General features: G+C 36.1%; 1 protein-coding gene across 1 annotated transcript in view; it reads left to right on the top strand.

Annotated features, from left to right (window-relative positions):
• Positions 1-21,403, top strand: part of LOC136030959 (integrin alpha-4-like) — a 122,084-nt gene extending 100,681 nt beyond the window's left edge. The window contains exons 19-22 of the mRNA XM_065710102.1: positions 3,372-3,571; positions 11,822-11,918; positions 15,504-15,639; positions 21,203-21,403. Coding sequence (XP_065566174.1) covers positions 3,372-3,571; positions 11,822-11,918; positions 15,504-15,639; positions 21,203-21,265 — 496 coding nt within the window. The 3' untranslated portion in view covers positions 21,266-21,403. The remainder of the gene's footprint in view (positions 1-3,371; positions 3,572-11,821; positions 11,919-15,503; positions 15,640-21,202) is intronic.
• The last annotated feature ends 6,340 nt before the right edge of the window (positions 21,404-27,743 follow it).

Genomic DNA, 27,743 nt, shown 5'->3' with positions numbered 1-27,743 from the left:
GCGGGATTTTCTAGCATTAATTGAAAAAAACAATGAAAAAATAAATATGAAAATTTTTTCTATTGAAAGTAAGGAGCGGCATTAAAACTTAAAAACGAACAAAAATTATTACGCATATGAGGGGTTTACCTCCTCGTTATACCTCACTCTTTACGCTAATTTTTAGTAATTTCAACTATTTATTCTACGGCCTTTGTGATTCAGAGGTCATTCTTAAGGAATTGGGACATTTAAGCTTTAGTGTAAAGAGTGGGGTATCGACGAGGGTTGAACCCCCTCATATACGCAATAAAAACATACGAATATAGAAGTTTGCTACGTAAGATAATTCGTAAGTTTCCCATAATTTTTACCAATGAAAACGTTTGTAAAAAATTAAAAGTTCCACTTGCCTCTTTAAGTAATCGAAAAATTAGAGGGGAACTAGGCCTCCTCCTTCACTACTTTTTTCTCAAAGTCTTCCAATGATTGCAACTAATTAATATGCAAATTTTGTTTTAATTATTTACATGCGGAGAGCCAAGATCAAAACATGCATTAATTCAAAAACGTCCAGAAATTAAATAGAAAAAAAACAAGTTTTTGTTAAATGAAAGTAAGGAGCAACATTAAAACTTAAAACGAACTGAAATTACTCCATATATGAAAGGGGCTTTTCCTCCTCAACGCCCCGCTCTTTACGCTAATGTTTCTTACTGTTTTAAAAAGTGGAGTTAAGAGAAAGAGTCAAACTTTAGCGTAAAGAGCGGGGCGTTGAGGAGGAAAAGCCCCTTTCATATACGGAGTAATTTCAGTTCGTTTTAAGTTTTAATGTTGCTCCTTACTTTCATTTAAAAAACTTGTTTTTTCTATTTAATTTCTAGACGTTTTTGAATTAATGCATGTTTTGATCGTGGCGTTTGTTTCTATTTAATTGGAGTAAAAAGACAGATCACGGATGCGTCTTTATTTGTCTTTTTGTTGTTTTTTTTTTCAAGGGGTGATTTTATCGACTTAGCGGTCCTAGAATGTCGCAAGAGGGCTTATTCTAACGGAAATTAAAAGTTCTAGTGCCCTTTTTAAGTGACCAAAAAATTTGAGGACATCTAGACCCCCTCCCACGCTTATTTTTCCTAAATTCAATGGATCAAAATTTCGAGATAGCCATTTTGTTCAGCATAGTCAAAAAACCTAATAATTATTTCTTTCGGGACGACTTAATCCCCCACAGTCCCTGGGGGTGGGGCTGCAAGTTAAAAACTTTGACTATTATTTACATATAGTAATGGTTATTGGGAAGTGTACTGACCTTTTCAGGGGGACTCTTTCACGTTAAGGGTTGGGGGGGGGTCAGAGGAGGGGCTACCTGGGAGTATCTTTCATTGGAGGAATTTGTCATGAGTGAAGAGATTGTCCCTGAAGGGGCTGCAGGGTTTTCTAGCATCATTTAAAAAGTTTAAATTTAAAAAAAAAATAAAAAAGTTTTTTCAGCTGGAAGTAAGGAGAAGCATTAAAGCCGAAAACGAACAGAAATTATTACATATATAAGGGGGCTCGTCTCCTCCACAATACCTCGCTCTTTACGCTAAAGTATTTTCAGTAATTTCAACTATTTTTTCTACGGGCGTTGTGATTCAGGGGTCATTATTGAAGAATTGGGACAAAATGCAAGCTTTAGTGTAAAGAGCAAGGTATTGACGAAGGGGAGAACCCCTCAAGTACGAGATAAAAATATACAAATGTAGAAGTTCGTTACGTAAGTAAATTCGTAAGTTACATACATTTATTAATAATAAAAGCGAAAAACCAGAATTGGAGGGCAACTAGGCCTCCTCCCCCACCCATTTTTTGTCAAAATCGTCCGATTAAAATTGTGAGAAAGCCATTTAGCCAAAAAAAAATAATATGTAAATTTCATTTTAATTATTCATGTCCGGTGAGTCAAAATCCAAACATGCATTAACTAAAAAACGCTCAGAAGTTAAACAATTTTTTTTTTACTTCAAGTAAGGAACGACATTAAAACTTAAAACGAACAGAAATTATTCCGTATATGAAAGGGCTTGCCCCTTCCTCAACGACTCGCACTAAAGCTTTTTCATTTTTTTAAAAAGTACAGTTGTGAGAAAGAGTCAAACTTTAGCGTTAAGAGCGAGGCGTTGAGGAGAGGACAACCCCTTTCGTATACGGAATAATTTTTGCTCGTTTTAAGTTTTAATGTCGCTCCTTACTTGCAGCTAAAAAAAAAACTTGTCTTTTTTATTTAATCACATGTAATTGCGGAAACTCCTATATATAAAAATTAGATTACTAAAACATCAAGAATCTATTTCGTAAACCATAACGGAAGAATCTAAACCTGAAAATTTCACTTCAGTTCTATCTGAACGCATTTTTAATTCCAGTGAGTATTTATTATGTTCGAAAATGTCCCTCTTATTTCTACGGACCCGGGGTTTAGAACAAGTATTCAGAAAAACCATTGAAATAAAAAAAAAAAAATCTTTCAATTCAAAACGTGACTTTTAATAAAGATGCAGGTGAATTTAACCTAAATTCAATTTACGATAATTTTCTACAAACAAATAAAACAAATTTCGTTTCTCTCAATGCCATTGAACTCTGCTTACCTGATAATGAACATTCAATGGCCAAGTCAATTGTGAATTTGGCTTTATCTCTGGAAACTACGTAGTTTTTTTTGTTTTTTTTTTAACCCAAAGAGTATAAGACCCTGGAAGTTATACAAGCACACAGATTTGATCCTCAGGGGGATGTCAAAGGCACAAATGAGAAAAACTTGATTTTAGGCTAGTTTTTTTTCAATTTTCATATGTGAATGATGCTTTGTGTAAATTTCAAGGGTGATTTAACGTGTCCCCTTATGAGTAAAGACATGCTGGATCTAACACCCTTTTTAACAACGTATAGTCTAACCCTGTTCTATTATAAGATGCCATGTGTGCCCCTTTTACTTGAAGCCAACTGTGCATTAGCACCCACTATAATGAGACGCTATTGTGCTGTGTTTACTTGAAGTCAACTGTGCATAGGCACCCACTATTGTCTATTAATACAAGGAGAAACCTTTTATAAATATTCAATAACAAACTCTGTGATAAAAATCATTTGCCTGAAGTTGTAAACGGGATGATTACGTCGAACTTCTAATATTTTTATTAAAGTATTCTTCCAGATCAAACTGATCATGGGTTGGGAGACAATTGGCACCTCAATTTATTTCGTCTCAAAGAATTTATACATAAATTTATCCTGGGATATAAGGTGAAAGAAAACATAGGAGCCCTCTTTGCACTATACCCAACCTTACAGCTATACCATAAACTTAAATTGTTAGTTAATTTTTAACTGTTTAATATTTTATTTTACAGTTTTAGGACATCAACAGAAAAGTATTCTGTGCTTAAAGAAGAAAGCAGACCTAAAGCAGCGCTGATATCAAACAAAGGAATTGTTCTAGACTGTGGGGAAGAATTTTCCTGTACAAAAATCACCTGCGATGTTGGACCTCTGCACAAAAATGAAGAACTAACTGTTAACGTTAATGCAGCCCTCAAACTTGAAAATCTTGGTAATGAAAACTACTATTACTATTACTACTAACAACTCACCGCAGCATTAAGCCACCTGAGCCCGCACAGCTACGCACTCTCCTCCTCCATCCCAATCTATTCAAAGCCTCCCTTTTTACACCCTCCTAGGGAGTTCTCGTTTCCCTTAAATCTTTCTTTATGAAGTACTTCCACTTCAGACGAGGAAAACCTGCTTTGCGTTTAGCCCTCGACGGCTGGCCGAAAAGGACAATCTTCGGCAATCTGCCATTCTTCATCCGCACAAAGTGCCATAGCTATCTCAACCTTTCTTTCATTACAGTCTTAGAAAGTGGGATTGAACCACATTTTTAATATAGCCTATTGTTTAAATTACAATTTCTCTGGAAAACACCTAGCAAATCTTCATCTGCGTTTTGGAGTGCCCACGCTTCAGAGCCCTGCTTGACAAGTGTCATCACTGTAGCTTTCAATATTCTAATCTTGATTTGCACACTTATCTTCGTATTCTTCCAAACTTCTTTTAACTCTGAAAAAAAACACCCTGAGCTTTGGCTATTCTACTTTTACCATCTTCACTGTTTCCACTGTCTATACTATTAATACTACCAAGGTAAGTGAAGCTGCTCACCGGATCATTATTTTCGTTACCCAACATCAGATTTTCATCTTCACTTATTCCTAGCCTTAATGACTTACTCTTCTTAACACTAATTTTCAAACCTACTCTAGCATCCTGAACTCGCAAAACCTCTAAAATTTCATTCGTTTTGCTCACACTTTCATCTAGGAAGCTTAAATCATCAGCATAATCTAAGTCCAGGAAAGTTTTCCTCCCCATTTGATTCCGTGGTCTCCCAATGCCTTTCATGTGCTCCTAAAAAAAAAAATCCATCAAATTGATCCATATAAAGGGGGATAGAACACAATCCTGCTTAACTCCTGATTTAATACGAAACCAGCTGCACGAAGTCTAGAAAGTATCATGTAACTAAGTAATTTGTTACCTACAGAGACCAGACTAATGTTTCGATAATTACCACACTCACTCTTATCACCTTTCTTATACAATGGTCTAATTAAGGCTTTTCTAAAATCGTTAGGTACTTCCCCTTTTTAAAAATCATGTTCATAATCTTCAGCAACTTATTTCTAACCTCAGAGCCACCAAATTTAAAAAACGCATCTAGCAAACTATCAGCACCTCGAGCCTTATTATTTTTTAATCATTTTAGTACTGTCGCTAATTTTTCTTCGCAGAACGAATCTTCCTTCACATCCAATGTATCACAAACTTGCAACTCTATCTCGGTATCTTTTCCTGCAACTCTATCTCGGTTTAGCACATTCTCAAAACGTTCTGCCATCTTTGTTTAACTATTTCTTTATCACTAATTGTGGCCCTGTTCCTATCTTTAACCACGAAAAGTTCGGATTGACTGCTCCCTCTCAATTTATTTACATGCCAGTACGATATTTTCCATTATGCCGTCTAGCTGCATCCTCCAGACCCTCAGCAATTTTATCCATGGCCTGCACTTTACACCTCCTTAGTTCATATTTTAATGCTTTCTCCACTTCCTTTACATTTTTAATTTTTTCACTAATATTCCTAGCTGCAGTCCCAACTTTCTTCCCTAAGACGCCATCAGCAATTCCACAAATTGTTTTTTCTAAAATTATTCCAACCATCTTCCACATTGGAATATTTTAAACTCTTAAGTTTTGTATTCAACTGTTCATGTAAAATTTCTCTCAAATTCTTATCCCTGAGTCTATCAACATCATAACTTTCCGGGAGATAATTACCCTTCCGAAATTTCAGCTTTAAATTAACCCTAGACACTACTAGATGATGATCTTTACTTTTAACATCAATAAAAGCACTCCTACATACCCTTGTATCTTGTATTGATACTGCCAGTCTTCGGTTTATTATAACAAAATCAATAAGGCTTGTTGTCTTACCATCACTGAAATACCATCTTAACTTATGGGGTATTTATAGGTCAAACACCGTATTGGTTATAACTAGATTGTTATACCTACAAAATTGCAAAAGTCTGTAGCCATTACTGTTTTATTTTCTTGCACCAAATTTACCTTGGCTATGATACCATCTATTCCTATTTCTACCAACCTAGGCGTTATAATCTCCTAGTAAAAACATCATGTTTCTACCTGGAACCCTGTCTATTTGCTTCTGTAACTGTAGGTAAAATTCATCTGAGTCACTTGTATATCCGTCAGTCTGTTCTACAGGGGAATATACTACTATAACTGATATCCTGAACTTTTAGTCATAAAATCAGCAATTAGTATTCTATTATTAATACCTTCCCAGCCTAAATAAGACTTGGCAGCTTCTTTATTCATCATAAGCCATACTTCCTGTCTATGTACCCCTTCCTTCCTGCCTGAGTAAACAAATTCTATATCACCTAATTTCATGCTTCCTACCCTTGAGATAGGAGTTTCTGAAAATCCTAATGAGTCCAGTTCAAATCGTCTGAATTTATGGGCCAAAATGTCGATACTATAGTCATATTTTAACATGGCAACATTCCAAGTTCCAAACTGAATGTTCTTTAAATCGTTGAAATTTTTTTGGCCTCAGGAAAAGCAATGATCCCAGATACCAGCGCTGGACCGGGATCATACATCTTCTCAAGTCTACACCAAAGTGGTTAAGCCGGCTTAAAACCGGAAAAGCAAAAAGTCTCAGGGACCTCCAGTATGAATGGAGGCTTTATGCAATCCTGGGCCTATCTTGGTCACAAGAGGGTTTTCAGCACTTGGCGTTGCTCTTCTATCAACAAGAGTCGAAGTCCTGCACAGACAGTCCAAAGCCTATTACCTCCAACTCATTATATATTCCCTGCTACAAATATTATGCCACTACGGAGAGGCAGCCCATAGTAGATATATTAGCTAAGAAGAGGTTTTTCTCCCGAAAACGCCTGTCTAAACAGACCAAGACAGGAAGAACTATCCATTAGTCAGAATCCGTGCAAATGCTGTGTCGTTTACTAGGCTATAATTTCCTCGAAAGACGCCACTCCTAAAGTGGGAATAGAGTGGTGGGCCCTACTGAGTGTACATTATAGGGGCTTTATTCCCCATCCACCTGTATTTATGGCCCCGAGCAAGGGTTCTCAAGTTTTTATTATAGACCCCGAGGGAGAAGGTCTCCCCTATGTCCATGCCTCCTACAGAGGTACCGTTCATATCTACAGGGCGTTCCCCTATTGCCACCTGGGACATGTTGAGTGGCCTTGGGGAAGCTCCTTAAAGCTGGCAAATGGTAAATACATTTTCTTGTAACTAAAATTTAGCTGACCCAAATAATAATCAAATATTAAAGTTGTTATCTATTTATAGCAATTTTTTAATATTGAATTAAATAATCCCACAAAGAAAGACGAAAAGGTAAAAAAGGAAACAAGAAACTCAGATAATGAAGGACAAAAAGGAGAAAGGAAAAAAAACGAAGACACTGAGTGTTATTCAGCGAAAAAAAAATTACAATTAAAAACGATAGAACTAAATTTACAATTAACACAGAGTACATAAAAAAAAGCGGTACAAGCCCACTAGCCCCGCCCAAGGCCCTCTTCTCCCCAAATATATCTGATAAAAATACCGTGATAGCCACCTTGTTAAAAATGTTTCAAACATCATATAACAAAGACTCCGGGGTCGACACAGTCTCCCAGGGCCCGGGGATAGGCACTGCAAGCCGTTTCCTGCGGGCTATATGGTTCCCATAGAAGGGATTCTCATATAAACTTCAGAGAGTTTATACGATTTGACTGGAAATCGAAAGCTCCATCTATCCCCTCAAGCATCAAAAGTGATCGGAGAGCATAAAAATCTACATGGGAATTTCTTCCCGCAAAAAATGCCCCGCCCCACCACTTCCCAATAGCAAATTCTATAGGTAAAAATGGGCTAATTTTAGAACTTAAAGCCCTTTCCCCAGGGAGTATGGGGGTCATTTCATACCCAAAGCGATACTCATTGGACACTTCAGTCATGTTGAACAAAATAGCTACTCCCTCCCTCAAGATCACTATGATATTCCGGTACCCCGCTAACTGTGGAGGGGAAAAAATGTGTCATTGATACAAAATATCGTGGTTGCTGCCACTTTTCTGGTTTCTCAAGCCAGTAGATTTTCCTTGTTGTTCAAGCCAAGGGACTATAAACCTGACTTTAAACTATAAACCTGATTTAAATAAAAAAATTATCAAGATTGAAAGAAAAAAAAACAACTAAGATGACATTAGCGGACGTCAGTTTGATTCGATGAATTAAGCAATGCAAAAAAATTGAGCCATTCTCCCCGCCTGAATTTTGCATTTTTTTTTTTACTTTTCACTGTGTTTTCCCACGTTTGTTTAAAAAATCATTTTAAAAACGAAATTTAGACCAAACAGAAATTAAAATGAATAATTAAGTAAAATTTAAAGAGAATAAACATACCATACACAACAAAGGCCGCCCCCCCCCATAAAACTAATAAAAATCAGAGCATCATTTACCCTTTACTGAAAACAATTTACATTTGAACAGTTTCCCTTTTATTACTATAGCATCATAAAATCAAAAGCTGGTGTAAACTATCAACCTAGTCGATTTCAATAAAAAACAATCAATCAATCTAGTCTTATTAGTCTCATATGTAGAAAATCCTTCTTCGACAATTCGAAATATTCCTTCCATAAACTAAACAAACTGCTGCAAAAACAACCATGTTTTTTGCAAAAACAACATTGTTTTTGCAAACACCTGCAAAAACACCTGCAAAACAACAGTGTTTATTTTAGAAGTTCACAGTACATTTAGAAGGGAGAGTGGCGATAGCCTTATTATTATTGGTTCGAATTTCTTTTCGTTTTAAGTTTGACCTGATTATTCATTTTAATTTCTTTTCCCTTTAGGTTTCATTTAACCGTTATTTAGTATGTTGGTTATTTTATGTTTGATCTCGCAGGCTTCGTGCCCAAAGTGAAAGGGTATGCATCAGTTTTTTTTTTTAATAAGCTGCAAAAGGGCAAATCTGTGGTTGGCTCAATTCACTGGTAGTCACATTTTTCTTAAAATAAGCTGGGAAAACGCAAATCCTTTGCTGGCTTTATTCACTCGCAGCGTTCTTAGAGAAGTCTTTAATCCATAGATGTTTGGATAAGTCAGCTCTGAGTGAAAATTAGATTAAAATACATTCCTGATTTATGTAGTAGATTCCAGTAAAAAATCGATTCCCTGATTTATATTTGTGTAATTTTCTTAAACTTATTTCCCGAGGATTGGCGGAAGGGTATCATCATCCCCTTATGGAAGAAAAAATGCTCAAGAAGCGACTGCTCCAACTACCGGGGGATAATCCTACTGTCAGCCCCTGGCAAACTATTTTCAATGATCCTGCTGGACCGATGTCGGAACGTCATTCGAAAAATCCGACGACCGGAGCAAGCTGGTTTTATGTCGGATCGTTCGACCATCGAGCAGATTTTCACGATTCGACAAATAGTAGAGAAGACCACAGAGTTCCAACAGAAAGCATTTATTGCCTTCGTTGACTTCCGTGCTGCATTTGACTCAGTCGATCGAAAAGCTCTTTGGCGGATTCTAGAGTTGACTGGCCTACTCGAGAAATACTGCAGACTTCTCAAGGCGCTGCACCATGGGACGGAGAGCTTTGTACAAGTAAATGGTCGGCGCAGCCCGTTCTTTTAAATCACGACAGGGGTGCGCCAAGGATGTGCAAGGGCCCCAGAGCTCTTCAATGTCATCCTAGATTACATTATGACAAAAACCACTTTACGTCTCAGTTTTGGGCTAAAATTCGGAGATCGTGCCATCACAGATGTTGATTTTGCCGATGACCTGGCCATTCTGGCGGACTCCATGGAGCAGCTGCTGGAAGCGCTCCAAATTCTACGAGAGGAAGCTGCTAAATAACGACTGCATATAAACTGGAACAAAAATAAAATTATGGCCATTGACCCGTCTTCTCCTATTGTTAACTCTCCAGTTAGCCTGGACAGCACCACTGGCATCGAGGTTGTTCAAGACTTCACCTACCTGGGCTCCATAATTTCTTGAAATGGCTCGCTTCTCCCCGAGCTGCAAGCGATATTATCTAAAGCGTCTTCTGTCATCGGCAGACTGAATCATCACCTCTGGCGAAAACCAAACATCAGTCGCACAACGAAACTGCGGATCTTCAGTGCTCTAGTTGGCTCTTTGATGCTTTACGGAGCTGAGACACGGCAAGTATCAGCTGCAACCCTCAAGAAAATTGACGTATTTCATGCAAAGAGCCTGAGGAGGATCGAGAGCCTACGATGGTCTGACTTCGTTAGCAATGAGAAGCTTCTGCCAATTCCGAATGCCACCACGTCTACCCACAAAGACGACCTACGACTTCGACCCTATCAAAGTCGGTTGGAAGTGACCTCGTGGCCAACCGAAGAAACGTTGGTCCGACAGCCTGTCCGAGTTCTTGACGATGGCAAACATCAGACAGGGCGAAGAGCAAATACTCGCCATGGACCGAAGTGGATGGAGGTGGCGGACGTCACTCTCTACGCCGAGCAGTGCCCGGCAGGAGACTTAAGTTGAGTTAAGTCAAGTTAATTTTGTTTAGTTTTAGTTTCTGTTAGCAAGAGTTGCTCCTTACTTACAATTCATTACTATGAACAGTTTATTAATGAATCACACTTAGTCTGAAAAATAGTTTAGAAAATCTCCCAGTCTAAAGGTATAAACATGTGAACGATATTCAAAAACATGCCTGTACTACGCAAGGCAATCAACTATTGACCATTTAAAGATGGTATCTCCTAAGTTTGATGAGATAGTGCATGTGAAAATATAGTAGCCGGCTTCAGGCCCTAAATGAAAGGGTATGCATCAAATTTTCTTAAAATAAGCTGGAAAAATACAAATCTCTAGTTGACTCAATTCGCTGGTAGCGTTCCTAGAGAGGTCTTTAGTTCATAGATAGCAGTGTCGTTATTTCGTCAAAATCATGGGGGAGTGGGTGGGGGGGGTGGTCAAAGTTGGAGCCAATTTTCCAAATCAAGTGAAAATGACAGTTCAAACTAAAGAATAAGCCAATAGGTACAATAAAGGCACTATTTAGTATTATAGAAGTAGTTTATAGTTCTATAAAGGTATTATATTTGTGTTAAAAAAAAACTGAGCTGTTTCTGCTGATCCTTAAATCAAGCAGGTTTAACTTAGTTTTGACAAGATTTTGGAAGAAACTATATTTCAGCAGGAGGGAGGGGCAAACTGGGGGTTTTGGGGTCTAGGAGGTCTGGGAGGGGCATTCGCCCCCTGTCCCATAGCAAATTATGCCCCTGATAGATAGTTGAGTAAAAAAGCTCTAAGTAGGACATAAAATGCTTCAGAGACTATAGCTCAATCATTCGATATCCAGTTTATGTCCTAGCTATTCAGCTCAGCTCCATAATTTGTTGTTTTAAAGTTCTTTAAAGTTTAATTTTATTTAATCTGTAAAATTAGGGAAACATCCTGTTCGTCATTTTTATTTGTGCCGAACTCGTTTTTATTTATATATCTGTATTCATTGATATTATATTTGCAAATAATGAAACACGTGAAAGTGAATATATTTCCAGGGCAGTGAATAAAGAATAGTTCTAGAGGAGGGGGATTGGAATTAAGATTTTCCACACGGTTTTTCGAACTAATTCAAAGATAGTGAATCGTTTCAACCTTCATGCTGCATTTTGGAATTTTGGCTATTGTACGGCAAGATTTGAGTTAAAGTATCTAGTTATACTTAGTTAAAATAAAATTGATAAAATTCTGGCACACGCATATCTCAACTTCAGCTTAAACAACTCTACTCCACTTAACACCCCACCCTATAATGCATTAAAAAAAGTCTTAACTACTGTGTAGTCAAAAACTAATGTACAAAAATCACAAAAATATACAGGAACTTTACTTAATTTTAGGGGGAGTACCGTTTCCTAAAACCGCCGTCAAAGAGAAATACTACTGACTTATACCCCTGTGTTAAAAAGTGGGCTTCAAAACTGCAAACTGCAGGAACTGGGCTTCAAATGTAACAACATCTGTTTAATTTTTAGTTTAGCATAGACCTCTAGTCACATTAGATTTTCATTTCAGAACAAAGTCAATATCCTTTTGAATTAATCTCTATTTTAAAGACTTCAGCAACGATAGTCAACTTTAACTTGTAATCTATAATCAAATCTTTTGTTTTTCAGATAGCAGACTAGGTGAAAAAAAGCTGATCGAGTTAGTAATGCATGCCAAAACTTTTTTGGTGGAGCCACAGAATGCAATAGTAGCAGATAATGGCAGGTTTGAATTGTTTTTGCCACTTTCTATACTAGAATGTTGTGTGTCATAAACAAGGTTTCGAATATTTATCCGACCGGACGTTCTTTTAAAGAGAAAAACAGCTCTTATAGAAAAACAATTTTGTTCACGTAATATCTCTATATGATCTGAGAATTTTCACTTTTATTTTTAATGTTATGAATGATCTTAGGCCATAGGACTACTTAATTTGCATCTATTCCGTGGCTCTAAGGATTATCGTCATTATTTGACCTCTTCAGCACTAAGTAATTCACTGGTGGTTGAACATCTTTATCCACAACAAAACAGGAGAGGGCTCAGATATGGATGAAAATATCAGAAGAAATTAAAGAATTTGTTCGACTTCCGCCATTTAAGTTTGTAAGTATATTTTGTACGATTTTAATTTTTGTGAATAATGATAATAAAGCCTGAAGTCCGAAGCTTATTCAGATTTCATATCTATTCAGAATATTCAGAAAACAGAAGTCTATTCAGAATTCTAAGAATCCTTTTATCAGATAAGCAGAATAGTCGTTTCTCTGTCCCGCTTTTATCTAAGCACCCAAGTCAGAAATGTTTTTGCAAATATACAACTTGACAAATGCATTAAATGTGAACATAAATTGTACATAATTTCCAAAAAAATCATATGTGCTTATGAAAAATTTTTGATCAAAATGAATTTCAAATAATTTTAAGCTAAAAAAGGAAAAAGAAGGGAAAGAGAGGTGGTTATTATGATAGTGTTCGTGCTTCTGTTACATAATAACTTAAGTTAATCTGATCAGAAAAAATAAAATATCTTCAGTATCAATCCTTCAATGGTGAGTTGATTATAATTGCATTTTACTCGATAGAAAGCAATGAATAACTTAATAAAAAAAGCACGGAAAGCAATAGTACAACCTAATAGAAAAGTAAGAGAAAGCAATAGTACAGCGTATTAAAAAGCAATCTACGGTTCATGGTAAAAAAAAATCCAATGCAAAAAAAAAAAATATGCTGCTGTAGCAATGGTTATGACTTAAAATGTGGATTGTAGATAAAAACAATATACAGTTCTGACTCAGGGAAGATAACTGTAATAGGCAGATACTGCATGCTTAACTTTTCGAAGAAGAAATAAAAGTTTTTTCTTGCGAAGAGGGCAGAAAACATCCCCAAAGAGATGTTCCAGCTTCAATATAAACTTTAACATTTAATGCCAGGCCGGGACTTCGATGACCAGCCCCTAAACGAAATAATATTGCAACTAGATTTTATTTCTGGAACATCCGAACAATGGGTTAAGTTTCAAAGACCTTTGAACACTGCAAAACTGTCATCTTGACTTTTTTGGCTCTGTCGGAAGCTCGATGGCTGGAGTCAGGATCAAACAAACTGAACGGGGACGTAACTTTTATCTATCAAAAATTTCTTACTGTTTAATGCAACCCTTCGTTGGCGACAAACAGGTTAGCTCCGCACAGGCAGACCTAGAAACACCCTTTGACGAGTGTTTAAACAGATCGACGTAACCTGGTCACGTAAACTAACCTCTCTGAGCAGTAAACTAATGGAATGGTTGGCAGCTGCTTCTTGAAGCCCTAGGTACATGTGCAGGCACAGGTAGATCTACGTCAAAGGCAAAACTTTTTCAGTTTTTTAAAAAGAAAAAAGAGAAACTAGGCTTTAACTGAATTTAGACCATGATAGATTGTAGCAAACTAGGCAGAACTTTTCTCCACAGGTAATTGACGATTCCTAATAAGTAAATTGGGACACTAGGATGAATATGAAATAATTGATAAATATGGACGCACTTGCCTTCTCTGATATGAGATGGACTGGCTGTGGAAAGGAAACAGTCCCTTCTGGCTCTACAGGTATCTATAGTTGCTATGAAAACAGAAGATACGCTGGATATAAATTGTTTCTAAGTCTGCTGAAAAGACGCCATTTAGCTGGAAGCCAGCTAACGTTGAAGTTATATCTACCCTCGTCAACGTGCACGAGACAAAGATGGCAGCCCCTCCCCTCCGACAAACAATTCAGAAGAAACTGTGAAGGAACAGTTCTACTTACAGCTCAAAATATATACACTCAAATTAAGTATACACACAACCAACTGAGGAAAGCTAAGAAAGTCTGAAGAACGTTGAAGTTATATCTACCCTCGTCAACGTGCACGAGACAAAGATGGCAGCCCCTCCCCTCCGACAAACAATTCAGAAGAAACTGTGAAGGAACAGTTCTACTTACAGCTCAAAATATATACACTCAAAGTAAGTATACACACAACCAACTGAGGAAAGCTAAAAAAGTCTGAAAATTGACGACTATAATCTTCTTAATATCAACCGTTAAAAATAATTTAAGAAAAGAAGAAAAAACAAAAGACAACGCCACTCTTTTTCAATTAACCATTAATACCTAAATCTAACAAAATTAAAAAAGAATCAAATAAACATTTATAATTATCTCCCCTCTCCCAATAGCTTTTTTCTCAAATTTTAGTTTAAATGACCCAATGTGATCATACCTAATCCCAAAACCTGCACGTGTAGTGTCTCGGTACTGAATTGTAAAACTATCCACCTTTCTACTTGCACACCTGTGCCGTAAGTGGTTTGCGTGGAAAAAACTATAAAATCTGCAGGACATACAACATTCCAACATCGATAGGCCAAAACACCAGCTTGGTAATCACGAATCTGACCAGTGTTTGGTACCCGTAATTTCTTAAAAACAGCGCAATATCGTTCACATTTTCAACATCATTACCAAGAAGACGTACTGTTTCATTTTGTAAAATCCACACTCTTTTAAACTTTCCATGAAAGTTACGTTACCAGATGACATAACCATAACAAATATAAGGCACAGCAATAGTGTGATAATGATAAAATATGTTTTAGCTGACGGAAAACTTCCAAACCTCTAACAACTTTACCTTTAACAAGATTACCAGGGAGCCAAGATTACCAAGATTACCGAGATAAATTGTGATAGTGCTTCCAATATAAATTTCTTACATTCCTTGGTGATACTTGTATGATATACAGAAGTGAAGAAGAAGTCAAGTTAGGTTAATCCTAATAAAATATACCCAAGTATGATAAAATATAATACTTTGGAAACAAACTTGGGCTATATGTTTGTACTTTAGGGGGGGGGTAAATTACAGAGGGTCTGCATGCAAAATATGTTAGCTACAATTATTCTGATATTATGAAGCAAGAATTGTTTTCTGGCTTCAAACTGTCCAAATACTTTACCCTCCCCCCTAATGTGCACATATATAGCCCAAGTTATATATTTCCCATCTATTCTGTCGCTTCTCTTTGTCTCTTCTCGCGCTAAGTTGAAAGAAACTAGCGAAAGAAACCGGTTTACAGTGTGTCAAGGCATGAACAACTTGATCTGTACGGGGTATATCATAAAATTACCTCTTTGATTTGTCCAAGGTTAAAACAGCAAGGGTTAGAAAACATAAAAAATTGTATAATATTGTGAGCGTTCCATGAACGACCTATCAAATCACTTTGTTTATATAAAATCCGTATTCGTTTTATTACTAAATATTTAAATATATTTTTGTAGGAAAGCTGAAGTAAACATGATTATTCGCTTTGAAGATATAACTCCCCAAGCTCTAAAGGCTGGATTGTGGGTCTACATTGCTGCCTTATTAGTTGGCTTATTACTTCTTGGCATACTTTTATTCGTCCTTCTAAAGGTAATGAACAGGAATTCGAAGCAATCTGCCTTTTCTAAATCTGCAGCAAAAAAGCTGCTTTTCTGCAGTCTTTGTAAAAATGTTAGGTAACAATTACATTTCCACGACCTAGCAAAAGATCTTAGCTACCAATATCTATAAATATCCCTAACAAATCAAATTGTTGTTGGAAAGATGTTGACAACTTTATTTGACAACTTTATTTGACAACTTTATTTTGACAAATATTTGTTGGCAACTTTAAAGCACCGTGTTCACAATGGCTACTGCAGGAAAGCAGGATGAATAGTCCCAACAGTCCTCTCTGGAATTTGAAAAATACACGTTCTTGTATTTTTGTTTTTTTTAACCAAAAAATTATATTGCCCTCTCTCTTAAATTTTTGTAAATTGACACTCCTGTCATGTCAAAAATACCTGGAAACCGAAATGTCATCTCTGAATTATCCCTAAGGGCTCTGGAAAATCTTAAATATTTGTCCTTATTAAGAATTTTGGTACTTTACCGCTAAATTAATTAACTTTTTTCAATGTTTCAAAAGGGAGTCTGCCGGTATTATGTGTCTGCCTTAATTATTAAAAGGTCAGGCTACTAAACTCTCTTAAATGTAACTTTTTGCAGTTAGTTTTCTATAGGTTGTTACTGTTTCACTTGGGTGGTCATGGAAATCACAATCCGAACATTCAAAGTCGTAAAATATGGTATTGTCTGTATCTTAATGTTGAAAAAAGAATGTCTAGCGATCCCAATAACAAGATGAAGAACTATTTTTCCAAAGATGCACATAAGGAGATTTTGCTAATTACACCGATTCAGTAGTGATAGATATAAAAAATTTAAGTTTAGATTTCCGAAACTTTTTAAAGAAAAATCTAAAACAGAAAACTAGATCCATTTCCAAGAAAGTACTACTTACTAATAATATTGAGCCTCTCCAAAATGAGGCAAATTTCAAATTATATGGATTGCTACATACATTTTCTAAAGGAGAATTTTTAAACTCTCGCAATAAGGTCTTCGTATTCCAAAGGGCACGAATTAAGCAATCCTTTTGTTCCTTCCAAGTTTTAGGCTAAATTTACTGCCCTAACGCGCTTTGTATTTTAGCATATTGATTTGAATTAGGCGACTGGCAAGAATGACCTGTGTTTTGATTCCTAAATATAGTTTCAAATATTTTTAAAATCCCGTTTTTGACAAAAAAAAATAGCTTTGAAAAATGCAAGAGGAATATTTACTAGACAGGTACTAGTTCTTTTTAAAGAGGTCTTGTTTTACTAATTCAGTACTGTGTTTAATTGGATAGAAATTGGACAAAAGTTGTAAAGGAAAAAAAATGATGTATTTCTTGAGGGGGATAAGCTTTGAATATGGATGGAACCTTGTCTCTAAAACGCCACCGATGGCTCTGAGAAATCTTAAATATTTGTTTTTGTTTAAAATTTAGGTGCTATACAGCTAAGTTAATTAACGGTATTTAATATTTCAAAAGGGTTGTATGCCAATGATGACACATAAAGAGGTTTGGCTTAATACACCGATAAAATTTAAGTTTAATAGGAAAACTAGATCTATTTCCCAGAAAGTACTTTTATTGACAATTTTGAGCCTCCCAAAAGTAAAGCAAATTACAAATTACTTGGGTTTACCATATATTTTTTTAGAAGAAGCATTTTTAAACTCTCTCAATAAGGTGTTCCTATTCCAAGGCAAGCGAATTAAGATTGTATTTTGTTCTGTCTAATTTTAAGTTAATTTTATCGCCCTAATGAAGTTTGTGTTTTGGCTCATTGATCTGATTTGGGTGACTGGCAAGAATAGCCTGTGCATGAATTTGCAGATTTAGTTTCAAATATTTTTTAAAATCCCGTTTTTGACAAAAAAAAAATAGCTCTGAAAAATGTAAGGGGCATTTCTATTAGACAGGTATTAGTTCTTTTTAAAGAAGTTTTTTATTAATTCAATACAGTGTTTAATTGGATAAAAATCGAACAAAAGTCTTACGTCTTTCCTTAGGGGAATAGGCTTTGAATATTGATGGAATACTGAAGTTTAATTTGTGCTCTGTCTCAACTGGTAATTCCATATAGAGTCAAAATCAACGCTACACAGTTAAAAAAAAAAAATGTGTTTAGGTCTACTTCATGGTTTTTATGGCACTTGCCCATCCGGCAAGTGCCATATAGCGATCGTAATTTCTGTCTGTCCGTCGGTCGTTCGGTATATTGGTCCTGGTTTTGCTAGTTCAGGCACTTCCAAATAAGCTAGGACGATGAGAGTTGGCGGGCGTATCAGGAACGAGACCAAAATAAATTAGAAATAGTCGCTTCCCTGAATCAACCATCTGGGGGTGGGGGTGGAGTAGAGGGACGGTTAATTCGAAAAACTAGAAAAAAATGATATATTTTTAACTTACGAACGGTCATATTTAGAAGGACTTTGTGTCTCACAGTTTTCATTTTAAATTCTGACCGAAACCGGTGACATTGGGGGAAGTTGGAGGAGTAAGCCGGAAATCATGGAAAACACTTAGAGCGGAGGAATAAGCACAAGTCCCAGATACATGATTGAAATAACCTGACTCGATTCGCTCTCTTTGGGTAAGTTGGGCGGAGGGATTTCCAGTGCTTTGGTGAGTTCGGTGCTTCTGGACGTGTTAGGACAATGGAAATTGGTAGGCGTGTCAGGGACATACACAAATTGACTTGATAACCGTAGTTTCCTCGATTCGAACTTCTGAGGGGAGTGGACTGGAGGGAGGGGAAATCGTGAAAATTGAGGTATGTTTATCTTACGAATGGGTGATAGGATCTTAATGAAACTTGATATCTATATATATAAAAATAAGTTGTTTGTCTATGTGTCTGTCTACTGACGTCATGTTTGTATGTCGACTGACGTCATGTTTGTCGACTGACGAAATTACAGACCGGGACATCGGGACACAAATGACGACCGGGACACCGGGACATAGGGAATATAAATGACGACCGGGACACTCAAAGAGAAAGCGACCGGGACACAAGGAATGTACGATTAGCAATCACCATCAACAAAGCACCGGGACACAAATGACGACCGGGACACAGGGAATATAAATGACGACCAGGACACTCAAAGAGAAATTACATACCGTGACACCTGAACACAAATGACGACCGGGACACCGGGACACAGGGAATATAAATGACGAACGCGACACTCAAAGAGAAATTACAGACTGGGATACCGGGACACAAATGACGACCGGGACACAGGGAAACAACAACAACGGGGACACCGGGTGGCACAGGGGGATATATAAATGACGACGGGGACACAGGGAATGTTCGATTAGCAATCACCATCAACAAAGCTCAAGGGCAATCATTAGAATAATGAGGTATAGATCTGAATACAGATTGTTTTTCCCATGGACAATTAAATGTTGCATGTTCAAGAGTCGGTAAACCTGACAATCTATTTACATGCACAGACAATGGGACAGCCAAGAATGTTGTATATTCGCAAGTTTTACGTAGTTAAAAATATATATATATCTAGCTATATTCACAGGTGGGACACAGGGACACAACTACAATGGCGCGTAACTAATATGGCGCGTAACGACTTACGCGCGCGGGGGGGCTTGGGGTGGCGCGAAGCGCCACCCCAATAGCTAGTATATATATAAAAATGTCATGTCTCAGAAGCTCCATTTTCATTCGTCATAAGTGCCATATGAGCTATTGGCTCTTGTTTGTAATTACGTCGAAAAGGACAAACAATTTTGGCTTTATAAATGGCTGTGGCGGACTTCTTCTTTTCTTGTTTTTAAGAGATAACAAGCAATTTACCATAGTTCCAGTCAGCAATAATAAAAATAAATCTGCAAAATAACAAACATCTTTTTGATTATCTTTGCTTTTTCAATCCTTATTATTCTGCTCTTCTTGTACTAGTACTTTTCCAAGAGAAAATAAATACTTCCTCAATCGATAGTTACGCAGTGACTGCCACTCTGATTGCACAAAATACAGCACACAAGTGACTACTTACATTCAAGGCCGTAAAAGGGAATGGGGACCACCCGAAATGTTGTCTGGCTTATAAAAAACGTAACAAAAACGAATATGCACAATTCTTTTATGCGTTTTTTAATTTTGTTTTTTCTTTAACCCCTTCCCCCCCCCAAAAAAAAAAATAATAATAATAAATCCTTGTGTAAAACACCTTCAAAAAAAAAAATTCCTGGATACGGCCCTGCTTACAGCATACACGAAAATTATGAATCTCGTGAAAAGTGTTCACCACCGAATGGAATAATCAGTTGAAAATCCCTTATTGTCTTTTTTTTAAATCTTCCATCAGATTCTTTGGAATTTATTACTTTTTCTTTCACCTTGTTTTTAAACCTTATTATTTGGCTCTTCTTGTACTGATACTTTTTCAAGATTATAAATGCTTTCTTGGTCGGTAGTTACGCAGGGATTGCCACTCTATAGAAGTAATTATTCATAAAAATATGCACAAGATACAGCACACAAGCACAAGTGATCATTTACTTAAAAAACTAAAATTAGGAAGTTTGTGAAACATGTTAACCAACGGATTGAATTATCAGTTCAAAAATCCTTTGCTGTCTTGTTTTTAATCCTTCCATAAGATTTTTTTCTAGATTTATTACCGTTTTCTTTACCATAGCCTTTAAACCTTATTATTTTGCTCTTCTTTTGCTGTGGCTCTTCAGCACAATTTTTGCCATTCTGTAGTAGTAATTACTTACACAAAGATACAGAAGATACAGCCCATAAGTACAAGTGACTGCTTACACTATACAGAAAAGTTATGAATCTTGTAAAAACCGTTCATCTCCTAACGGAATAATCAGTTCGAAAATCCCTTTTTTTTTAATTCTTCCACGAAATTTTTGGAATTTACTAGCTTTCTCTTTACCCTCGCCTATTATCCTTATTAGTTTACTCTTCTTGTAATCTAACTTTTCAAGATTATAGAATGTCTCCTCAATTCATACTTATGCAGTGTTTGCTACTCTGTAGAAGTAATAATTAACACAAATATGCACAAGATATAGGACATAAGCACAAGTGACTGCTTACATTATATACAAGAGTTATAAATCTCGTAAAAACAGTTCATCTCCCAATGGAATAATCAGTGTGAAAATCCTTTACTTTTTTTAAATTCGTCCATAACATTTTGGGGATTTGCTACCTTTCTCTTTACCCTTGCCTTTAATCCCTATTATTTTGCTCTTCTTGTACTCTAGCCTTTTCAAGATTAAAAAATGCCTCCTCAATCCATAGTTATGCAATGTTTGCCACTCTATAGAAGTAATTATTCGCAAAAAATTGCACAAGACACAGCACACAAGCACGCGTGACTATTTAGATTATACACAAAAATTATGAATCTTATGAAAACTGTCCATCACCGATTGAAATAATCAGTTCGAAAGTCCTTTGTTGTATTTTTGTTTTAATTCTTCCATAAGATTTTTTTTAAGATTTATTACCTTTTTCTTTACCATAGCCTTTAACCCTTATTATTTTGCTTCCTTCAGTGTGGCTTTTTCAAGAGGAAAGAAATGCCAACATACACAGCAGTTATGCAATATGACGAATGAGCACCACTTTGGAGAAGTATCAAGAACACATTTGAGCGCTGAAAGAATGAAACAATATAAATTTTTAAAGTTAAATATCCTATATTTTAAGGTTGAAATTTTGAATGAAACTTTTGTAATAAAAAAAAAGTTGAACCACTTTGTATTGATTTGTATTGATTTTGAAGAGGAAAGAAATGCCAACATACACAGCAGTTATGCAATATGACGAATGAGCACCACTTTGGAGATGTATCAAGAACACATTTGAGCGCTGAAAGAATGAAACAATATTAATTTTTAAAGTTAGATATCCTATATTTTAAGGTTGAAATTTTGAATGAAACTTTTGTAATAAAAAAAGTTGAGCCACTTTGTATTGATTTGTATTGATTTTGAAGAGGAAAGAAATGCCAACATACACAGCAGTTATGCAATATGACGAATGAGCACCACTTTGGAGATGTATCAAGAACACATTTGAGCGCTGAAAGAATGAAACAATATAAATTTTTAAAGTTGAATATCCTATATTTTAAGGTTGAAATTTTGAATGAAACTTTTGTAATAAAAAAATTGAGCCACTTTGTATTGATTTTAATCTACTATACGTTTACTGGTTAAGTTTCTTTATTTTTATAATTTTCAAGCTTATTCAGACTGAATTCTAAATTTGAAGTCCAGGAGACAGTGTAAGGAGCTCCGAGCAATTTTACGTACACAGTATCTCACGGAAGTCAATCTACCAATGAGCAATAGAAAGTTAGTTTTTTCAACAAAACATGAAGTGAAATGCTTGAAAGCTGATGAGCTTTCAAATTATCTTTGCTGAAAACCAGGGAGCTCTCCGACATTTGGGGAGTTATATTGTGGTAACTTGAAGGCTAACGTAATGAGTTTAAAAGTGCTTCTGTGTGGGCTAAGGGATGATGACCTCGCTGAAATTACGGTGCAAGCCGAACCTCTACTATTCATTCACGGAGGAAACATAAGAATCGATGAAAGACTGGCTACTAAAAGCAAAAACCAAAAGGATAAAGTGGTAACTCACTACCATGTTGTACGATTTTTTTTTGACGAGACCTGTTACCGAAACTGTTGTTGAAGTGTCTCTATATTGTTTTTGTGTTTTTAATGTCTACTTTATAATATCTACTTCGGTTGTCTTTTTGTGACATTTTACGTTGAAGTTATTTTATTCACTGTATTTTCCTTTTCAGCGTAACTATTGTGGAGAAAAGGTTGAGAGGGAATCACCTCTTGGAGATGGTTATACGTTTTCATCTTATCATTTTTTTTTCCCTCAGCAAACGCAATCCTAAAAATAAAAGGGTTTTTCTTAATGACTAACTGGGTTGTCATGGTGGTTGTGGGTACCTAACTGGGATTAGTAGCACCCTGGGACTTTTTTTAAGATCCATTGCATGAACGAATCTTCTGTGACAAATCAAACACATAGTGGAGTCTAAGTCTAATTAAACAAGAAAAAATATGTTTTTTCGACTGAAATTAAGGAGCAATATTAAAACTTAAAACGAATAGAAATTATTAGGTATATGAGGGGGTTGGCCCATTGTCAACACCTCGCTCTCTATGGTAAAGTTCGAATTGTGTTCCAATTCTTTAAGAATGACACCTGAATCACAAAGGCTGTCTAATTAGAATAAATAGCTCTTTGAAGATTCTAAAATAAAAGTTTAGCGTAAAGACCGAGGTAATGACAAGGAGTCGAACCCTCTCATATACTTAATAATTTCTGTTCGTTTTAAGTTTTAATGTTGCTCCTTACTTTTAGTCGAAAAAACTTGTTTTTCTTATTTAATTTCTGATCATTCTTTAAATTTTGCTAGGAAGTCCGGCGTCCCCTTCATGAAAAATTTCTCCATGGAAAAATCCTCCTACGTAGCCCTCTCCCCCGACCCTCCTACCAGAAAAATTCCCTCTGAAAACATCTGTATACTTTCCAGCAACCAATTCTATATATAAACAATTGGCAAAGTTCATAAATTGCAGCCCTTCCCCCAGGGACTCTTTGAGATTATGTCATCCTCAAAGACATAGTTATTAGATTTTTCGACTATGCTAAACAAGATGGCTATCTCAAAATTTTTGATCCGATGACTTTGGGAAAAAATGAGCGTGGGAGGGGCCTAGTTACCCTCCCAATTTTTGGTCGCTTAAAAAGGGCACTAAAATCTTTAATATACGTTAGAATGAGCCTTTTGTGACATTTTAGAACCACTGGATCGATACGATCACTCCTGTAGAAAACAAAATTAAAAAAAAATACATCCGTGATCTTTCTTTGCAAAATATACAAAATTCCACATTTTTGCAGGTTGCGGCTTGAAACCTTTGCTGGTTTGGGTTTCATTAAGATGCTATAACTTCTAGGGGGTGTTTCCCTTTTTTTCGAAAATAAAGCAAATTTTACCAGGCTGATAGGTAATTTTGATAGGTAAGACTAAACTTGATTAAACTTATACTTTTAAAATCAGCATAAAAATCCGATTCCTTTGGTGTATCTATTAATGTCAAAATTCCGCTTCTTAGAGTTTCGGTTTCTATTGAGACGAGTCGCTCCTCCGAGAAGCCACATCCAGAATCAATAAAGTTTGTACTAACGGAATTAACTCGTATGATTCATTGATAGATCTAAAAGCTCACATTTTCTTCTGGTTTTCAATGAAATTTCGAAGAAGAGCTCACAATTAAACATAATTTTCATACAAATTTTTCCTTGCTAGTATGTAATATTTGCTATCGATCAAAACAAATTGGAGTTTCATTTATAAGTATTCCAGAACTTTTCTGTATTATGAATGGTTCATTATTTGAATTAATACGAAAAGGGGATTTAAAAATAAGTCGGGTATAGTACATAATCATTCACGTAAAAATTGATTGAATCGTGTTTGCAGTAGTAGCTGCCATCTAATAAGAAAGAAAAGACAACTCCTAGTAACTGTAAATTTTTAAGTACGTTTTAGAAAACACAGTCCCGTGAGAAAAAATTTTCACTTAAAGGTGTTTTGAGAATGATGACTTGTACATAGTTAACCTTGATAGTAAAATTTTATCGCAGAATCAATTTTCTAAAATCTTGAAAGAGAGCTTTCAAGATTCAAGGGCTTTCAATCTTGAAAGAGAACTTTCAAACTCTTGAGAGTGGTGGTAGATTAAAATTAGAAGTTAATCACCATTGCCGAAAACCACATAATGAAGTTTTGAGCTGCCCATCAAGAAGATCACTTTTTTGCATGGAAGTAGTGATCTGTCCCTCTTCCTTCTGTCATAGAGAAATGTTTTATGGCTCATTTAAAAGCTACTGCTCGTACAAATGTACATCTTATGAAATCGTTTTGATGTTACTGAAATAAGATGCAATTTTGACAAAACTACATCTTTTTCAGATACAGGAAGATACCACACGCTTAGACTTTAAAACAAAATATATAGGAATTTCTTAATCGTCTTGGGAACACTGAGAGAATGTAACAATGTATGACATTTTCCCAACAGTCTCGAAGAAGAAGGAGCACGTCCAAAGCAAATGAAAGGATGAACTGCAACTCTACTACAAAGCTCTGCTTGGACCATTTGAAGCACGAAAATGTTGAAAAATCTAGTATAGACTTATATTTTCCAAACAAGTGTTTCAATCTCTACTTGGCTCAAACTAAGAAAACCCCAAAGGCTTTTCCTTGGATGTGATCTTATCTTCGATGGTTGCTGTAGCAGTAGCTGCAACCAAGTAAAGAGTGGGCTAGAGTCCATAGTAACTGAAAACTTATAAACACATTTAAAAAAAAAAACTTTCAAGTAAGAAAAATTCATGATTTAAATTGGAAGAGGACTCTTCCAATTGAACGAAAATCACTAAGTGTAGTATTCTTCTGTGCAAAAAAAGCTGTCGCGCCTCAGCAAAGTGGCGTTTTCTGTCATTTTGTACCCTAAACGTGAATTTTTGCCGAAAGAATTTTCAAAAAGCTAGAAATGAAAATTCTAAGAAGCATTTTTCATTGGACGTTGTCTAAATTCCTTAACTGTAGGTTTATAGTTCACCGTCTTGAAAATTGAGAAAAATCAAATATTAGCAAGGGTAGCATAACTGTTATGTCTCCTGTTGGGGAGGAGGGTCTCTTCCTCCACCACTATATGAGATCCCTAAAACTACCAGGGCCACCGCTGGTGGTGCTGGTAGTGTATAATAACGTGATCGAGCGGCTACAAGGTTTCTACAATTTCTTTCCACATTAATATTACAACCAGTGCAGATCTGAAAAGTGTACTTCCCGTGGTACTAAGTGCGACACTAATTAGCCTAAAATGCCACGTTCAGGGCCACAGCTCTAAAGCTCCAAATATCCCCTTCCTTTCCCTCAAGGAAGATATTTCGCTTAGTATAGGACTCCTTTCCTAACTTTCCTCATGATTCATTATTATACATCAAAGAAAAGCGCGCTGCTTGATCAGACGATGTCAGGACAGTGAGAATACAGAGCAAGATCAAGGTAGTGGTGTTGCTATTTAAGGCCACCTTTTCAAAAAGTATTAAGAGGACATTTTTTACAGGTTTTTTTCAGTTTTGAACCATTGTAAATGCTAAAGTTAAACTTTGGCGTGAAAGCTAAGGCTGGATTAAAATGAATATAATAGTGAAAATGAATAAAAATCAAAGACAAAAAAAGTTAAATTAAAGTAGAGAACAACATTAGAACTAAAATAATCAGTAATTACTTTACATAATAAGGGTGTTGATAGTTCCCACGCGCTGTCACCTTTGTGGCGGAGGTGCAGTGAAATATTTTCGGAGGCGTACTGCCAGTTTTTGGCGTAGCTTCGGGGGCTGCTTATAGGACCACAAGGAACTTTAGAATATCAGCCTTAAAATACACATTTCAGTGTGAAATCCACTAGAACTTTGTAAGAACATCGGCTACATCCTCGACTCCTAAATTGCATTTGGGATAAGAATAATCTACGTCTGAGGCAAGCACACAGATGGATAAAAATATAAATCCATCCAATGGTATTGTAAATAGTTTGTGATACATTGGATGTAAAGGAAGATTTGTTTTGTGAGGAAGAATTAGCGACAGTACTAGAAGGATTAAAAAATAATAAGGGTCCAGGATTAAAAAATAATAATCATATGAATATGATTTTTGAAAAAAGTAAAGTACCTAACTACTTTAGGAAAAACCTTAATTAAACCATTCAGTATACCAGGCAAATACATTAAAGTGATTTGTGCTTTGTACGAGAATAATACTGCTGCGGTTAAGGTATGAAATGAGGTTAGCAACTGGTTTTGTATTAAATCAGGAGTTAAGCAGGGTTGTGTTCTATCCCTTTTTATACGGATCACTTTGATGGACTTTGTCTTAAGGAGCACAGAAAAATCAATGGGAGACCACGGAATCAAATGGGGAGGACTTAGATTAGAGGACTCCTGGACTTAGATTATGCTGTTGATTTAAGCATATTAGGTGAAAATGTGAGCAAAATGAATGAATTTTTAGAGGTTTTGCGAGTTCTGGGTGCTTGAATAGGTTTGAAAATTAATGTTAAGAAGACTAAGTCACTAAGGCTATGAATAAGCGAAGATGAAAAGGTGACGTTGGGGAACAAAAAGGTTAATCAGATGGACAACTTCAATTACCTTTGTAGTATTGACAGTAAAGACGGAGGGAGCAGTGAAAATGTTAAAAGTAGAATAGCCAATTCTCGGTTTTTTTTTTTACAGTTAAAACCAAGATTAGAATATTGGAAAGGACAGTGATAACAGTAGTCGAATATAGCTCTGAAGCATGGGCACTCCAAAAAGCGGATAAAGGTTTTTTAAATCTTTTCCAGAGACATTGCCTCCGGATTGTTCTGGGTACCCGGCTGACTGACCGTATTTCAAACAGTAGGTTGTACGAAAAATGTGGTTCAATATCACTTACTAGGGCTACAGTGAAAGAAAGGTTGAGATGGCTAGGGCATGGACTGCGAATGAAGGATGATAGATTGCCGAAGATTGTCCTTTTCGGCCAACTGTCTACGGCTATATGGAATGCAGGTCGTAATCGGTTGGGGTGGAAGGATCTCATAAAGAAAGATTTAAAGGAAATGGGAACTTCCTGGGAGGGTGTAAATAGGGAGGCTTTGAATAGATTGGGATGGAGGAAATACTTGTGTAGCTGTGTTGACCTCAGGTGGCTTGGTGCTACGGTGAGTTGTTACCATTAGTAGTAGCATTAGTATTGTAAATGTGTTTGTTTACAATGAATTAAAAATACATAAATACATTATATTTAAATAAGTAAAACTAATAAATAAATTATTCTAATTAGTGCCTTTATGGGCTCGAAGACGACGTACAAAATAATACACCTCGAAAACGATCTAGAATAACTCTTTTTCTCTTATGAATATTTATATATTATCTAATTACTGCAACGCTACCTACAAAAACTTTTTAAATTTCGGTTTTTCTAGAAATATCACTTTG

The sequence above is a fragment of the Artemia franciscana genome, chromosome 9, assembly GCF_032884065.1.
Source record: "Artemia franciscana chromosome 9, ASM3288406v1, whole genome shotgun sequence".
In the NCBI taxonomy this organism is placed as follows: domain Eukaryota; kingdom Metazoa; phylum Arthropoda; class Branchiopoda; order Anostraca; family Artemiidae; genus Artemia; species Artemia franciscana.
This window is presented reverse-complemented; position numbering and strand designations above follow the sequence as displayed.